General features: G+C 50.0%; 1 protein-coding gene across 1 annotated transcript in view; it reads right to left on the bottom strand.

Moving 5' to 3' along the window:
• The window catches only part of UBE2G1 (ubiquitin conjugating enzyme E2 G1), a 102,273-nt gene that overhangs the window by 5,029 nt on the left and 79,004 nt on the right, over window positions 1-18,240 (bottom strand). Inside the window, 3 exon segments of the mRNA XM_047706054.1 lie at window positions 7,857-7,978; window positions 11,661-11,839; window positions 16,767-16,864. Coding sequence (XP_047562010.1) covers window positions 7,892-7,978; window positions 11,661-11,839; window positions 16,767-16,864 — 364 coding nt within the window. The 3' untranslated portion in view covers window positions 7,857-7,891.

Genomic DNA, 18,240 nt, shown 5'->3' with positions numbered 1-18,240 from the left:
CTGGCCACAGCCTGTCCGTTTAAACAGATGCTGCTGACGACCGACGTCACTGATGTTGTGCGTTGTCCTATCTCCAACCGCATCGGCCTGTTACTAAAATCACACACATTTTATATTAATTGAAATTACATCAATTGTATGTCTTTATGAAATGACTTTATTTTTTTTTAATCTCAAAACTTCATATTAGTCCCTATTTTTAACCTACAAATCTGAAGATGGTTCACCTCTACAGGACATCAGTACCTTGGTCTATTTATTTCTAAAACTAGAATCAAATGAATTTCCTATGTGGCTATACAACTTAATTTTTTTTTAAGTCTAAAAAAATACAAATCAGGCGAGCATGCTTCCAAATAAAAAACAGTTTTGATGTTAAGGATAATAATACAAGGAATTCCACACTCAGGAATAAATGTTCCAGTAATCTCAACCATTCTTCACCGAGAGCAGTCCCTGTGTGAGGGGAGCTTCCCACTACCTTCCACACAGAGGACCCCGGCGCCCCTCTGCTTCCTGCCGGGGCCCTCGTGACCACCCAAAGCCACTTCCTGAGGCCCAAAGTACCTCACACAGTCGGGCTCCCCTCCTGTGACCAGTCAGGCCACGGGTTTCTGTTTCTTCCTTCTGCCCCGACACGGGGCCCTTCTACATGAACATCTTGTCTGCTCTAGGGCCCTCCCATCTCAGCAGGACCCTCCCGTGGCAGCCGTGCGCCATATATGCCCCGCTCTCCCAAGACAACAACATCTGTGCAAATGGAAGGAAAGGAAGCAATATTCGTTCACAAGAACGGACGTGTGCTCAGGGCCGGCTGTTCTTGGTGTGAGCTCCCATTTCAAAATACAAACCTTCATCCTTAACGATACGCCACTGTTAAAAAGCAGACCTATGTTCTCACACTGATACACATAAATCATACTGAACTAGCAAATATCAGAAAACCATGTTACATTTTTAAAACATACTCTACGTCTCTGCCCATGTTATTATACACCCGACATGGACGAGTCGTTATCACACGCCTGACGCGGACGTGACGTTATCACACGCCTGACGTGGACAAGTCGTTATCACACGCCCGATGCGGACGAGATGTTATCACAACGCCCAACGCGGAGGAGACGTTATCATACGCCCAACGCGGGCATGATGTTATTACACAACACAGACGAGACGTTATTACACGCCCAACACCGATGAGACGTCATTACACACCCGACACTGACGAGACGTTATTACATGCCCGACGCATACGTGAGTGTCGGGAGGAGTCACATCTCTGAAGATGAAGCTACCGTGTGTCACGGGTCCCATCTGGGAACAGAACTGGGGCCATGACGGGACTTACTTTTCCTCACACGGACAAGCTTCCATCTCCAGAGTGTTGTCGTCCGGCCTTGTCCCTGCAGCTGGGGACAGGAGTGAGGACAAAAGAGGGGCAGGATGAAGAGGCAGGCAGGGAGCAGTCGGGCCGAAAAGGCACCGGGGCAGAGCCCTAGCTTGCATGTGTGAGGACGGAAGACACTTCCAGAGGGACTGTCAACAGTCTCAAGTCAAACAAATTAAGAACCAACACTACGTGAAGCCACTGGGGCCAACACGCTGTCCCCAGTGTCCCGGTCAGTTTAGTCTCTTGAGGGGAGGACAGAAGATGAGCCAAATGTTAAGGGGACAAGGCAAAGCCCCCTGATCCCAGTGCACTCCTCCTCCCAAAATTAAGTGCCACTGTGAACTTTGCGACTTTTGTATGTTTCCCCAAGTCCCTGCTTTAAGAGAGCTCTTTACCACAGAGCAAGTACGTCGTACTTTTAACTTACATGAACAGCACCTTACTCGACGCCGTTTTTTCTTTTTTGCAAATTATTTTCCTACTCAAGACTGTTTCCTGAGATGGAACCACCCAGTGACCTACTGTGTGTGTACCACGCACAGCCAGCTGCTAGTAGTGCTCCGCTGCATCAGTCCCAGCTGCACACGCTGATGACGGGCCTCGTGACAACGACACACAGCACGGCCCGCAGTGCACGTGTATGTCCGCACACACAGGCCAGCCCATCTCCGACCACACCCAACCTCGCGGGGTGGGTGCACAGTTCACACGGACCACGCATCGCCGACCTGCTCTCCAACACCGATGCGCCTGCGCTCTCGCCCAACCTCAAGGACACCGCTTCCCCAGATCCTCACCAGCCTTTGGGTTTCTCGGACATTTTGATTTCTGACAATCCGGTCCACGTGATGTTACCTCCCTGCACCCTCCGAGTTCTGATGACAAACGCAGTTATTTTTCACGTGCGTAACAATTAGCTTTCTTTAGTGCCGAGGCAGGTGGTTTTCCTTTGTACCGCTTGTTTCTCACCGATTTGCCTGAGCTGGTGTAGATTCTAGGTACAAATCCAGAACATCAGATGGACGGTGATCTTTTCCCGGTCTATTGTTTTTAAAAGTTTATTGTCGTCATAATATGTAAGTTTTCAGTTTTGCCACAGATCTGTTTTTTCTCTTTTTCAGGTGTTTTCTGTGCCTAACAAGTCCTTCTCTACCTTGCTATTCTCCTATTTTGTTCTACAATAGCTATGTTTTTCATACTTGATCTGCTGCCTCACCGGAGACGGCTAACAAGGTAAGGCTACCTGCTGGTAAGGGGGGCCACGCTACAAAAGCCCTGCAGCGGACTGGGCCAAGTGTTTCCTCCACAGTCTTGTGGCCATACAGGAGGTCAGAAAGACGCAACACAGCAGGAGCCGTGATGGCTGGAAGCCTGGGTGAGATGCGGTGTGAAACCCACCAAGGACGCAGTCGGCTTGGGACCATCTCTTACTTCACACGTGGTCTCGACTAACCAGTGGAGACAATATGCACCCCCGCCACACTTGTGCTTTTCATTTTCTCTCAAAATCTTTAAAAAAAAATACTGTTTTAAGCAAGAGGATTTTAGGTAATTTCGAACACAGCACTAGAGACTACAACAATCCCTCTGGCCTTAAGGCAGAGCAGTGGACAGAGTCTTGCCATCTGGTGGCCCAGATGTGGTCCCGCTGCTCGTCCGAGGGATGGGAGGGTTCACTCCTCCCCCGTGTCCTCTCTTCCTCCCATCCTGTACCTGAGGCCATTGAGGTCTTTATGGAGGACGAGGTACAAATACCAAGAAAAAGCGCAATAAGGAGACACATACGACAGGACCCCAGTTCTAGGAGACATCCAAGGAACCAAACTCCTAGATGGGGCCTGACAGAGGGACTGGAGAGCGAGAAAAGCGCTTCTGTCAGGAGGAGGGTCTGTTGTGCACCAGGGCCGGTAAGAAGTGGGAAGAGGGCAAACCCACGTTTTTTAAAAAGTGGAATAACGTCCGCATCAAGTTCTTGAGTGGCGATACTTCTATCTGTAGAAAGCACACGTCGTGGGTCTGGATGTAGATTTTTTAGAACAATTTTAAATCTATGTTTGATTCACCGCCGGAGTTATATTTCACATCTACAGTCCATGGCGGGACGGAAGCTGCCGAGGACACGCAGAAACCACACGGTGACGAGCCACCAAGAGAACCAGGACCTTATGAAGAGCCTGAGGGGCAAGCCCACCCGCCATGCCTGCGGCCAGGCCTCAGGTTCCTGAGACGTAGCCTCCCGCAGGACCGTGACATGAGGTCAAGGGCACATGAGGGTCACGCAGGCACCGGAGTCCGACAGCAGCATACCACGCTCCATGCATTGGGGGCAGGGGTGGGGAGCACCACACAGACCTGCTTTTAGAAGGCCTGAGTTGGGGCGCCTGGGAGGTTCAGTGGGTTAAGCCTCTGCCTTCGGCTCAGGTCATGATCTCAGGGTCCTGGGATCGAGCCCCACATCGGGCTCTCTGCTCAGCGGGGAGCCTGCTCCCCCACCCCCCGCTGCCTGCCTCTCTGCCTATTTGTGATCTGGTTTGTCAAATAAATAAATAATCTTTAAAAGGCCTGAGTTAAGTCATGGATTTTGATGCAAATTTTTTAAAGTCCAATTTTCAAATGGTTTCACTCTCAGTTAATCCAGAGATGACTGGGCTCAGGTGCTTACCGTAGGAACGTGGTAACAAGAGGAGTAAGAAAACACTTGTCTGTGACTGGGAGTTAGGGCCCTGAGCGCTGTCAGGCTTGGGGCAGGGGGAGCATCTGTTGGAAGAGCAACTGCTTCATGCTCGGACAAGGGGCCGAGACGGGCCTTGTCCCAGCACATGGCAGAACGAGGAGACGTGTGCCAGGGCCCGGGTGTGGAAACTAGCTCTCTCCCAGCCGCCACTCAAACACTCCCCAAGTGACGGGGAGATGCATCCCAGAGAGAGAAGAGCTACAGGAACAAAGGGGGAACAACTAGGAATGTCTGACACACAACAGGGCTGGGGACTTGCATGCTGGTCGGGCAGGTCTGCATTAATATGTGTTGATCAGTGTTTTCCAAGGAACGTCCGTCGATGCCCAGGGGTGAGCCAAACGGTCCTCCCGGTAAGCTCTGAACTGACAAGATATTAACTCCTTCATTCAGTTCTTACCAACGTAAGACACACATACTTCAAGCATGATCCTTTTTACACAAAAGCCTGAGCTTAAATAGTAACTACAGTGATCATCCATACAACTGGTGTATTAACTTTCTTTGAAATTCTGCTCTATCGAGGACTCCGGCTGCCAGGCCCTCTGCGGCGACACAGAGCCGTCACAATGCTCCTGGCGGACAGGCAACACCTGGGGGTGTTCTGCTACTGGCCCACGTCGGTCACTGCTTCCTTCTTCTCTCACGGAGGCTCTCAGTCCAGTGCCCTCATCCCCAGTGTATCATATTTTCACTTAACCTGTTCTAGACCATCAGGTATTTTGAATCAACATTATTTCCTGCCTCCATCTTTCTGATGAGTGGACCTCACTCTTGATAAGTATGAACACGTGTGTGGTTTTTTTTTTTTTTTTTAAGATTTATTTATTTGACAGAGAGAGAGAGATCACAAGTAGGCAGAGAAGCAGGCAGAGAGAGGGGCAGAAGCAGGCTTCCTGCTGAGCAGAGAGCTCGATGCGGGGCTCAGTCCCAGGATCCTGGGATCATGACCTGAGCTGAAGGCAGAGGCTTAACCCACTGAGCCACCCAGGCACCCAAACACATGTGTGTTATGAGCGGATATAAACTAACGGTAATCCCGCTAGCAAAGGAAAGTATAAAATTCCTTACAGAATTTGTCTGTGGCCCCTCATTAGTATGTATGTATGTATTTAATTTGAAATATACTATCAAGGTAAATATAATAAAGTTCTTGGTTATTTCTTAAATCTACTAAGTAGTTTATGAGATGGGAATCGCATGTGTACTTGGGCTTCAGTATCTACAGTTCTGTCACCGTCCAGCCCGTCTCTGACTGGGAGACCGTGTGGGAAGAGACCCCCTAGGATGTGGCCACACACACGCAAGCACCAACTCAAGGAGCAGGGAGGACAACTGGCACAGTGGGGTGTCCAGGACAAGCACCTGGACGAAGGACCGGCAGGAACACCCACAGTCCCCGCAGACCGAGATGCAGTCCAGGAAGAACGGCAGGAAGCAGGGACCATGGAGTAGATGGGAGGTAAGGGTGAGATAAGGACACGAGGACAGGATTACTAACAAAGCGTAAGCAGGCTGGACAAGGACAAGCTGCTGGAAAGCCACGGGTCACTGCTAACCTCGGTCGCAACAGAAAGGAGGGCTGACGGTCAGTGTTTCCGGTTATTATGAGGAGACCAGAAACCAGGGATCTCAAACACGGAAACAGGACAAGTGGTAGGCAGACTCAGTCTTTCTTCTGATGTGCACCTTTGCATTTGATACAGTCATCATAGAAATAATAAAAATTAAAACGTGAAGCTAGTTTAGGGATAAGACAGGCCAACTCACAGAACACATTCAGCTCAGAAACAGATGAACACACACCTGGACATGGAATTTCCTAGGACAACTGACCCTGAGGTCAGGGGATACAGAACCTGCCAACAACAGACGTGGCCCGCGGTTTCCGCCCGGGGTGTGAACACAGTCGGGCACTGCATGCCCAGCAATTCCAGAGCTTAAACACAGATACCAACGGGAAAACCACAGAACCTTCACTAGACAAGATGCAACGCAAGTCTTCTGGTGTCAGAGAAGAAGCTAGAACACAAAACCTAGCTCCATGCCCGAGAGGTCTAATGCTGCTGCATTAAGATTAAGAATCTCTGTTCATCGGGGCGTCTGGGTGGCTCGGTTGAGCGCGCTTCTGGACATCGGCTCAGGTCATGAGCTTGGGGTCATGATGAGCCTTGTATTGGGCTCCGTGCCCAGTGCCATCTGCTTGAGATTCTGTCCCCCTCTTCCTCTGCCCCTCCGCTGGCTTCCGTGCACACACACACTCTCTCTCAAAAAATCTGTTCATCCGGAGGGTCCACAAAGAAAGGGAACTGACCAGGGGACAAGTCCAGAGCTAACAGAACAGCCCAAAGAACAGGAATTTCACAAACAGCCAAACACATGAAATGACTGTCAGCAGCGCCGGCCACACCCGTCAGAGCAAGGGCTCGCCCACCCGCTTCCAGATGGAAAACTTCAGAGAATGCAGGGGCGGCTCTGGAGTAAATGGAAACCTTATCCTTGTGCAAAGGAGTGAAAATAGATGCAGAACTCTGGTGACAACTTGGCGTTATCCACTCAAAGTGACATGCACAGACCCCAACTCAGTAACCCCACTCCCATGCACACAGCCAGAGAGCTCTCCTCACAAATGTGCACCAAGAAACAAGCTGGCCACGCCCGCTCTGGCAGGGACACAAAGCAGACACGCGGCTGAGACCTCTCCCCACACCAGAAGACAACTGCAGTCAGCAGCAAGGGCAAGACGTGACTCAGCGACTGAGGTCTCACGTGACAGTGACAACAGATGGTACAACCAGACTCAACATAGGCCAGTGACAGGACGAGTCCCGGAGCAGCGCACACGGCAGCTCCACACACAGCGTTCAGAGGCCAAGGGCACGCTCTTTAGGACGGACCAACCGGATGAAGGGACAGCAGAAAACCGTGGTAAGCCCAGAACTGGGCGTGGGAGAGGAGGCTGGGGCAGAGGGGAGCGCGGGGTAAAACAGGTGGCAAGTCCAGGATGACTCGTGATCCTTTACAAGTCCTAAATAATTTTATCACCCCAACATTTAAAAAAAAAAAAGAAAAAAAGGAAGAAAAGAAACCAAATAACTAAAATGTCACACATTTGGTCAGCGGTCCCCACCGTGTCCCCATCTATCCTGGACTCCCTACTGGGCGCAATAAAAGCCTCCAGACATGGTGTACAACCCGAGAGAGTGTACGACACGAGAGAGAACTGTCTTACTGGCCCTAGTAGTAATAAACAGGGAGATAAAGACCAACGAAAACACGGAAAGTAGCGGTGTCTGGGTGGCTCAGTCAGTTAAGCATCTGCTTTTGGCTCAGGTCATGATCCCACGGTCCTGGGATCAAGTCCCCCATCGGTCTCCCTGCTCAACGGGGAGTCTGCTTCTCCCTCTGCCTCTGTGCTCACTTGTTCTCTCTCTCTCTCTCTGCCTGTCTCTCAAATAAATGAATAAAAGCTTAAAAAGAAATTAAGAAAACATGGAAGATAGATGTTTAATGGTCTTGCCAGTTCATTACAAAATACGATCTTCCTTTAAAAAAAAATTAAGAAATGAAAATTCTTATCATCCTTAAAAACAACAGACCACTGGACACTCCCACTAAAAAATGAAGCTAGTGAAATCAGGCAATTCAAATATCCAACTCACACAATTCCCAAAAAATGCATATGCCATTTATCATAAGGTAAAGAGTAGGACTTTAAAATGAACTCACCCTGAAATAATGAAATTATAGCTGTTGAACAAATGTCACTCGAAAGCAGTCTCTTGGCTTTTTCTTACACAGCGGGCAACTTTCCTTTTGAATTCTCCATTTCTGTCTTCCCTCCATTCTTTCTGTAGATACAAAAGTAACATGAAGTGACCTTATCCAAGCTCTTCTTAAAATCTCAAATACTAGTTTTAATTTTGAATGTATCACTTTGGCAACATGCACATTTTTAAAACGCTGAAAAGCTGATTAAGTCGGAAAAAACAGTCAAATACTTTTGCCAGACTCTCCTGTGACGTAAGAACAGAAATCACTCACGCAAGTCACCTGTGCAGGCACGATTCCCCTAAAGAACGAACTCCATGAAGAACACAGACCGTTCTCATTACTGGAAAAGGCGGTCGCGCCTTACACGTTAGCTCTTCAGACCCCGGGAAGGGCTGCGGGCTCCCTCCGGAGGCTCCAGAAATTAGAGCCTACACGAAAGGCGAAATTTCTTCCGGAAGACCAAAAGCAGACGGCAGAGGCATGAAGCATGCAGCAGAGTACAGAGGTCTCTGTGGAACCAGAGCAAGGAGGGGCAGGGCCGACTGAGCAGCAGGCAGAGTTTAGACCATCACTGAGATGCAGGACTGGACACAGGCCCCAGCTCAACAGTTTGGCGTTTTCCTCCCACCTACATCCAAAAGCCTAACACTCTCCTGAAACCGTGACGACCGTTACAATGCACAGACGCGCACATATATGAAGAGCTCTCGGCACAGGGCCACTAGTGGGGAGCAGAGGATGGAACTGCCTCTCAGCCTGGGGCTCAGGTGGGCTGGGGCCCTCACACCTGAGCCGAGCAGGCACTCTGCGCGTGCACGTGCTCTCCTGGACCTGTGTGTCCAGTCGTCTGGGGTCACGCACATGGCACTGTGCGGAAAGCCCTCGAGTTCTGGCGCAGTCTTCAAAATACAAAAGAAACACAAAAGAAAACACTGGCCTCAGAGAATGACCAGAATTTAACTTTGAAAATTTTAATCAGAACTCTCACGAGATAGACCTATTAACTTCGTCAAACAGCGACAAGATTCAATGAAAAAGATACTCAATGCAGAAAAGAACAAGCTACTTCAAATTAAGAGTAACAGTGCCAAAATGAGCATCCACCAAGGACTAGAGTCACCAGCCACGGAGGTGAACCCGAACACAAGAGTCCGTGCAGACAGCAGCTGTGCACCAGAGAAGCAGCGAGAACTTACTCCAGTAAGAACTTGATGAAAAACAAGAGGAGAGAACGCTGCACGCGAGCTGAAACCCTGCGAGTACACGCTGACCCCAGGAGGGCCCCCACCACCCAGCCGCAGCTATGCCCCCTGTGGACTCAGCTGTCTCCTGGCCAACCCCGGACTGTCCGGGAGCAGACAGTCCCCCATCGGACGTAACAGCAGGTCAACAGCAGCCTCAGACCGCATTGCCGGCTGAGTCGCTCGCCCCGCAGGCACGTGACCCCGTCACACCCTCACAGGTAGGGCGCACGCAGGACACCAAGGTACTGAGAGCCCCACGGTCCCACGACTTTCATCACAGTGCACCATCCTAACTGCCCTATTTCATTACCAGTTACGGCTGTAAACCTCTCACTGAGCCCAACTCATAAACTAGACTTCATCGTGTGTATGTACCTATAGGAGAAATCCTAATGCAGATAGGGTTTGGTACTCATCACTGCTTTCAGGCATCCGCCAGGGGTCTCAGAACACACCCCTCACAAAGAAGGGGGGATACTGTACAGGAATGAAAAAATCTTAAACTCTACACAACACGAAATTCCGAAGACCAAGAATCAGAAAAGAATCTGAAGGGAACAGGGAAAACAGAGGAAGAAAGGAAAGGTCACCCATAAATGCAGAAGAGTCAGCCACGCAACCACTTCCTTGTCAGCAACAATAAATGTGAAAAGATGAATTCTGTAGAAATTTGCATTCCTCCTCTAGAATTCTACAAACTGTCACTTAAGGGTAAGGGCAGGATAAGCCCTTCCAGACAGGTAAGGACTCAGGTCTTCATTCCCACCCAGCCTTCCTGAAGCACGACTCTCAGAGGAGGTACAAAAACAGGAAGAAGTCAACCCAGAAAAAGGAACTGGGATCCAGGAAACAGAAGAGCAGGAAGGGCAAGTCCAAGGAAGGCAGCTGCGCAGCAGCTGAGCCAACCTAACTCGGAGCCCACGGATGGAGGAGGTCCAGGAAAGGGAGCGCCAAGAAAAATGCGGGTTTCCTGGAGTAGCTTTCGCTGACTGAGAGGTCAGAAAAGCAAACAGAAAACCTATGAAAATATGGCAAGGTGTACAATGCAAGCATGAAAGGTAAATGAAACCGTGACTTAATTAGGAGACAACTGACTGGTTATGCCAGCAAGGGCGGCGATGGCTTTCTAGCAACAACCGGCACTGCACGGCCCATGGGGTGCAGATCTGAGTCCTGTCTGCACGGCTCAGTTTCACACCGCATCAGGCCAGGATGGCCCTTCCTCAGGAGGCCTATGGTTCCAGGACCCAACTGCTTGGTAGACGGAGTGACTTCTCCAGTCATTCCTCAGATACTTGCTCTGAATTTATCCTTAACTTTAACCTTCATGAAGATTAAGATACAGTTTGTCAGTTCTGATCTTACTGCAAAGAGTTATAGCTGAGCACGAATCAAAGTGAACAAAAATCAGTTCTCACTCAAAATGATTCCCCAGGATTCCTCCTTCCTCACACGTCTCTGACAGTGATCAGACGGACATTCCACTAAATAAGAGGCTAGGATGGCTTTCTGTCAATTTTTCACTTCAATTTGGTCACTAAATTAAAAATCAAAGGCATACATTTAAAAAGAGTTTATCGAACTAATGTTTTCCCACATAGACTAAATACGACCTCACCCCAGGGTTACTCACCCACGTAACTGTTAGGCAAGCAGCAAAGTGAATTTCATCTCCTGGCTTTGATACATACTAACGAAAGTTCTAAGAATGAGAATTAGAATGAAAAGCTTTTCAAAGAAGAGAAGGCTGAGACACTAGACTATTCAGAGAAAAGGAGACTAATAAAACATGAACACAAGGGGCACCTGGGTGGCTCAGTGGGTCTTTGGCTCAGGTGGGGATCTCAGGGTCCTGGGATCCAGCCCCGAGTCGGGCTCTCTGCTCAGTGGGGAGCCTGCTTCCTCCTCTCTCTCTGCCTGCCTCTCTGCCTACTTGTGATCTCTCTGTCAAATAAGTAAAATCTTAAAAAAACAAACAAACAAACAAAAAAACCTACATGAACACAAAATAAAATGAAATGTGGGTTTCCCAGATTCTGGATTAAAAAAAAAAAAAAAAGAAAAAAGAAAAAAAACCAGGTATGAGGAACAATACTGGAGCACACACCCGTGCATGGGACAGTATTATTGGAGGCAGACTTGTGCTGAGGTTACAAGGAAGGATGCCCATGCTCTCAGGAGAGGCCACGGAAGTACGTACACGTGGAGAGCTAGGGCATCGACAGACTCGTCAAACAGGTTAGGGGAAAACAACATCACAACCGGTGAATCTCAGGGGAAGAGTGTTTATAGCTATGAAAGACAGGTTCCTCACTCCTAGAAGATGAGGTTCGAGTATTTAGGGGTAAAGCTCAGTTACATCTGTAACTATTTTTGTGCAGATTGAGGAGAAACTTAACTGTATATAAATCGATCTGCAGACAGACAGACAGACACACACACACACACACACACACACACAGTCGTCATCAAGTGTAGGGGAAGGGGAGGGGAGATTCGGGTGTGACCACCTTACCGCAGCATCAACGTTAGCAGGTGAGTCTCCGTTAGGGTCTGCCAGCATTGAAATGACACTAATCATGATGGTTTCCACAGTGTGAATAGGGAGCCAGCGTTCCTCTGGCTTTTCATAACCGTATTTATCTTCCCCGGGCTCATGAAGAATGGAAATGCATACATCACCATTTTTATCAACTGCAAAATTAGAGAGTAAGAGTCCTGTTTAAAGTATTTAAAATAACAAAACAAAAAAAAGTATTTAAAATAACATGGTTACACATAAAGTACCTATTACAAACATGGCCCTGGCTCCCACCGTCCTTTATAAAACACTGAATATATACAGAAGACAATTTCTGAAATGGAACCTGTTCACCTTTCAGGAAGACCGCAGGTTTTACCAAACAGGACGCACGGGTCGGAGCCAACAGACACAGACATGGTCTTCCCCACTTGTGCAGGACTCGGAGACAGCCGGCCCACCGACAGAATCTAGCATTTACATGCAGTGAAGACAACGAACCTGCTCTTTGTACATAAAGTGCACCATCCAAACACCAGAACCGAGTCTCTGTGTAACAACGGCCTAGACTCCCCACTAACTCACGGACCTAAATGGGTGAGAGTCAAACATCCAGAGACTCTCCTAAGAAAACAATGACAAGTAACCTCATAATGTACTTTTCAAATCACAGGAAGGCAAACTTACACTTTCAGGGAAAGAAGTACACTCAAATTTACAAAAGGAACATATCATATTGCCAGTGAAAATACATCAACATAAATGAAATTCATGAGGCATTTTTTCCATAAAACTAGGATTTAAAATCCAAGTCACAAATTAATTGTTGGTCAAAACAAAGGTGAGCTTCAACTCCATCAGCTCACTTTCACCACACAAACACTCCTTATTGCTCAAACTACCAGAATCAGCACAAATCTCTTATGGTGAAGTTTGCTCCACTGCAAAATACAAAATAATAGTAAAATAAAGTATGCTGCCTTAGAAAATGTAAGAGAAGACAAAAAAGTAAAGAAACTTTGGTGTAAAAAGTCAATCAAATGTCCAAATCCCATAAATAATCAATGGCAATATGTACATCTGTTTCATTCCTAACTTCCTACCTAAAGTCTAACAGATTTTTTAAAAACATTTTATGTAATTATTTGGCAGAGAGAGAGCAAATGAGAGAGCGCGCACAAGCAGGGGGAGAGGCAGGCAGAGGGAGAGGGAGAAGCAGACTCCCTGCGGAGCTCCATCCCAGGATGCTGGAAGCATGACCGGAGCTGAAAGCAGACCTCCAGCCGGCTGAGCCCCCAGGTGCCCCAGATCTGTGTATCATTCTCAAGGTTATTTTTCATCTCCTGACTTGGGCACTTTCCTGGCTGTTAAAAACTCTGGGGAAGCCGAGCCGGGTCTGCACACATTGCTGCTCCCCGACAAAACCCTTCCCGAGTGTGTACTGGGCACTCGGGCATGCAAGCATAGATGGTGACAGCCCCATGCGCTGTGGGCTCGTCTGGGCTCCTCTTCCCAACCCCCCCCCCCCCGCCCCGTAAAATCTGCTGCATGCAGTCACTAGATCAAGAGGCAAGAAAACTAACAGGCTGTGAGCACACTGAGAAGTCCAACACGAAATGCTGTTATCATCTTCTTTAGATAACCTCCTCACGCTTTACTTAAAGAGGATTTTTTCCAAGTCATTTTCTTTGAAAACACGGTATTAAATGTTTCTATGAAACTCTATCAGAGAGAGAGAGAATCAATGTAAGATCTACTTTCCTTCATTGGAAATTACTGTCATAATCTAGCATCTTTAAAATGTTTAACCTTGAGTCCTTTCATTTTAAACGTAATTTTTTTTAAATGAAAGGGTTCTTAGGCTTCAGACCTATTACCAAATTACAGTTTAAAATGTGAAGGACGGGAGGGGCATCTGGGTGGCTCAGTGGATTAAGCATCCGACTCTTGGTTTCAGCTCAGGTTATGAGCTGAGTCGTGAGATGGAGCCTCATGTTGGGCTTTGGGCTCAGTGGGCATTCTGCTGGAGATTCTCTCCCTCTCCCACTAAAATAAATAAATGAGTCTTTAAATAAAAAGGTGAAAAATAATCTGGTTTTTCTAAATGCTTTTGGGGGTGAAATTTCTCTAAGTATAGAAAATACACGTATTTCCTCTGGTGCAATGTCCATTCTTATTCTTCACTCATTTATAGACTCAAATGTCTATTTTTCTTGGCAAACTGCTTCCTTAATTTTCCACACGGAACTTCCGCCGCTACTTTAAGGCCCCAACAGCAGTCTTCTCCCCGCCCTCGGTGGCACGAGGCTCACTTGCCAGCCCTACTGTGCATTCAGTTGCAACATTTATCTTTTACTCTTCAGGCCGGGGTGCCTGTGAAATTTTCTAATTTTCTCATTCTTGCCCCTAACACCCAGCAAATAGCTAATACTGTTTCTTTTAAGCCGCTCACAAGTGCCGACTCTGCTCACGGAGTCGGGAGTTTCCATCCCGTCTTCTAAACCCGGCCCCCGCACGCAGCTGGCCACCAGCCTCGCGTCCACCAGCAAACCTCGTGTACCTCCCAGGGAACCCCCGAAGCTGTGCATCGGAAATGACAGAAACCAGCGGACCCCAGCCCCTCCAGATGCCCATGGCACGGTGTCCTCTCTCCCTCTCTCTCGTCACCTCACCGGAAACTGGCTTCCCCCCTACCAGGAGCCACCACTGCTCAGGAAACGGTCTGCACAACCCTCTCCGCGGTGCTCGCCGCGTCTCCCTTCCTGGGTCACAAGGACGGACCCCAGCAAGGATGGCGCCCTCAGCCTCCACAACCACTTCTTGGCGGGCTGCGGCCGACCTCACGCGCTGCCGTCCTTAGTCCGGCCTCCGGGACACTCCCGCTCGGCAGCACTCGCCAGTTCTCTTGTGGGAGAGAACTTGTTCTCCCGTCACAGTGTTCCCGGGCCCCTCTGCTGGGCTGTCCTGACGGGACCAGGCGGTGGTGAGGGTGCCGCGCACGGTAACCTCAGACACGCGCCCGTCACCCTGACGCGGGTCACTGCCAAGGCCCTACCCTCACGTTCACCCAACGAAGCAGACAGGCCAGGAGGCCTCGAGGGAACTCCGGCGTCCCCAGGGGCTCTGTGAGTGAAACCTCCGCCTTCTGCTCAGGTCATGATCTCAGGGTCCTGGGATCTAGCCCCGCATCGGGCTCTCTGCTCCGCGGGGAGCCTGCTTCCTCCTCTCTCTCTGCCTGCCTCTCTGCCTGCTTGTGATCTCTCTGCCAAATAAATAAAATCTTTAAAAAAAAAAAAAACGAAAAAGAAAAGAAAAGGAAACGGAGCACACGGAAGCCACACACGGCTAGTCGGCTAGTCGTACCTCAGAACCCCGTTCCCAGCTGCCACGCGCGGGGACAGAGGCACACGACCCGGTGTCTCGCGCGCTCACAGAGCAGCGAACCGTCGCCGCGATCCACCCCCACGGCGCGTCAGCCGGAGAGAAGGCGTGTTCGCGTTAGCGCTCTCTGCCCGGACCCCGCGCCCTTCCTTGAGCCGCGGCAGCACGACCCGACCTCCTCGCTCCAGGCCTGCCCGGGCATCACGCCCCGCTGGGCTCCTGGGACCCGCTCCACGAGCGACGGCTTCGCCCTCGCAAACGTGCGGCTGAGGGGAGCGGGTTCCCCTCAAGCGACGACACGCCCCGCTGTCCGCGCCGCGGGCTGTCAGGAACGCGGCTGCCGAGACCGCTCCAGGCAGGCGCTCTGTGGGTGCGTGTCCAACGCTGTGGCTTCTCCAAGCCGCTCGGGCACAGGAGCCGCGCCTTCGAGCTTCCCCGCCGACACCCGCGCGTCCCGCCCACACCTGCTTCCCCGCGCGTGTCTGCGGCGCTGCCCGGGGCCGCGTCACCTGGTAGGTCGTGCTCGGTTCTGCAGGGCCGCAGCGGGTGGGCTGTCGGCGCCACGCTCCGCCCTCACGGCCGCCCCACGCCTGCCGGCACCGAGTCGGAGAACGAGCCTCCCTTCCCGCCACGCCGCTGCGTTCGGGCATCCACGGTGCTCGCCGCAGCTCCCCAGCGGCGGGTCCCCTCAGGAGACAGTCACGACTGACGGTCACGCGGCAGCAGCGTCCCCTTGGCGGCCTGGCCGCCCTCACAGGAGCCGCGGCTCCGGACTCGGCGACCCCGCAGCAGCCCGCAGGACGCCCCGCCGGCGGTGCCCCGGCCCACCCTATCTGCGGTCGGCTGTTCTGTCACTGGCCGCTCGCCTCCGCTCCCCTGGGGCCTGAAGCGTGAACATCCCCTCGACCCGACCACACACCCCGCGTCAGCTGCTGTTCTCCTGCCAGAGCAGCCAGGCCGCCGGCACTGTCCCCCGCCCCAGCAGCCTTCCCCACGGCCAGCGGCCACGTGCCGCCCGGGCTCCCATCTGCTCCTCCAGCAGCCGCACCCGGCCTGCGGAGACACCTGGGCTCCAGCACACAAAACAAGGCCAAAGTCTGGGGAGAATGCGCATCAACACATTGACCCAGCCTAACCTCTGGCTCGTAAAGTGGGTTTTAAATGGGGACACGTCTTTGGGCAAAAATATTCAGCGCCACCACATCTCAGGCACAGCAGGACTGGGTGCTTTCCAGAGCTTCCAACACATAGTGCGCATCTCATCTGACCCTGCCAGTCACTGACGAGGTGGGCAGGGCGTTCCCTGCTTAGCAGCTGGTCTAGGAAAAAAGTTAGGAGCTGCCCATAGTCAGAGTGAAGATGAGAAATATAAATTTTAAAACCAGGTGTGGTTACTCCTATGCTCTCTGTAATACCAATGAGTCACCTAAGACCTTGGAAATTATCTCAGTTATAAGAGCTGTACTCGGGTCAAGTATCACCCAGTAACTTGCCTCTAGTTTGGAACATCAGGATTCTCAAAAGGAGTTGAAAACGAAGTAATAAGTATTTTTATATGATCTCTATTCCTCCTGCTGTTCTAAACAAACTAATACAAGGCCATGTGCGTCATGAACACAGTGACCGTCACCGAGAACTACATCTTTCTTACTGACCTTGGAAACCTCAGTGACAGGCCACCACATTAGCAAACGTAAAAGTAAAACTTGATAAACTTACCGTTTGGATGCCAGATCTCTGTAATGAATTTCATTTTAGGAGGCCGGAGGGGATAATCTTTTGGGAAAGTGAGATGAGCCTTAAAAACACCACCTTCACTGGAAAAAAAACAAAAACAAATTCTTGCCTGTAAGTTCCCGCGTATCAAAGGACAATTATCAGACAAACATGAAGCCATGGTGCAAGTGCTGACACTAGAGATGAACTGAATTAATAATCTGGATTTCAAGCAGATCGCCAACTCACACACTCACACCTGCTACCTTACCTGACTCCCACCCAGCCAGGAAAATGAAAGAAACAGTTGGCTGGAAACCGGCGTCCGTATCAGGTCACATGACTGCTGTGCTAACAACCTTTATCACATCCCATGGCACTTACATCAAAGTCCAGAGGCTTAACGTTGCCCATCAGCTCTCCCTGCTGACCTCCAACCACCACCATTCCCCCCATTCCAGCCCGTCTTCTCTGTTCTTCAAGCACAATAAGCTCTTTTTCACTCAGAACTTACACACATTTTGTTTGTTCCCTGTGTGGAAAGAGATGCTGACCTTCCACTCATCCATTCATCTATTCATCTCATCATTTAACAAGTATTTCTTCAGCCTCTACACGTCAGACACTAGCAGTGAACGAGGTATAAAGTTTCTCAAGGAGTTTGTATTCCAGTGACCTCCCAAAGCAGTGCCGTCCAATGCAGCTTTCTGCATACCGAAGACGTCCCGAGTCATACTGTCCAAGGTGGTAGCCTCCAGGCCCTTGAAACAGGGCTGGTGCAACTGAGGAACTCAATTTTTAATTTTTTAGAAAGATGTATTTATTTATTTGAGACCGAGAGAGAGACAGTGCTTATATAGGGAAGGGGAAGAGGGAGAGAGAGAATCTCAAGCAGACTCCCCACTGAGCACAGAGCCCAGTGTGGGGCTTGATCTCATGACCCTGAGATCATGACCTGAGCCAAAACCAAGAGCCAGTCACTCAACCAAATGCACCACCCAGGTGCCCTTGAATGTTTAATTTTATGTAATTTAACAGCACATATGGCCAGTAACTGCTATATTCGTGCAGTCTTAGGTGAATGCCACTTAGGAACTGTACTTGAAGAACTATCAAAGCAGTACGAGTCATACTGTGTCAACAACAAACACCAATGAGATCAAGTCAGCCTCATGGGGCATATGACTGAGTTCCTGCGTTATGTCAGTACTAACCATTTCCTAAGCCTGAAATACCCTTCTCCCCTTGTCCTCATTTACAACTCGGCTTTGGGGCGCCTGAGTGGCTCCCCAGAGTTGGTTAAGCATCGGCCTTTGGCTCAGATCATGATTCCGGGGTCCTGGGATCAAGCCCCACGTCAGGCTCCCTGCTTAGCAGGGAGTCTGCTTCTCCCTCTCCCGCTGCTCCTCCCCTGCTCTGTTCACTCACTGGCTCATAGGAGTAAGATCTTACAGAGAGAGACTCAGCTTCAACGTTA

The sequence above is a fragment of the Lutra lutra genome, chromosome 16, assembly GCF_902655055.1.
Source record: "Lutra lutra chromosome 16, mLutLut1.2, whole genome shotgun sequence".
Lineage (NCBI taxonomy): Eukaryota > Metazoa > Chordata > Mammalia > Carnivora > Mustelidae > Lutra > Lutra lutra.
Note: the sequence above shows the minus strand (reverse complement) of the source record. Positions and strands in the feature narration are given on the sequence as shown.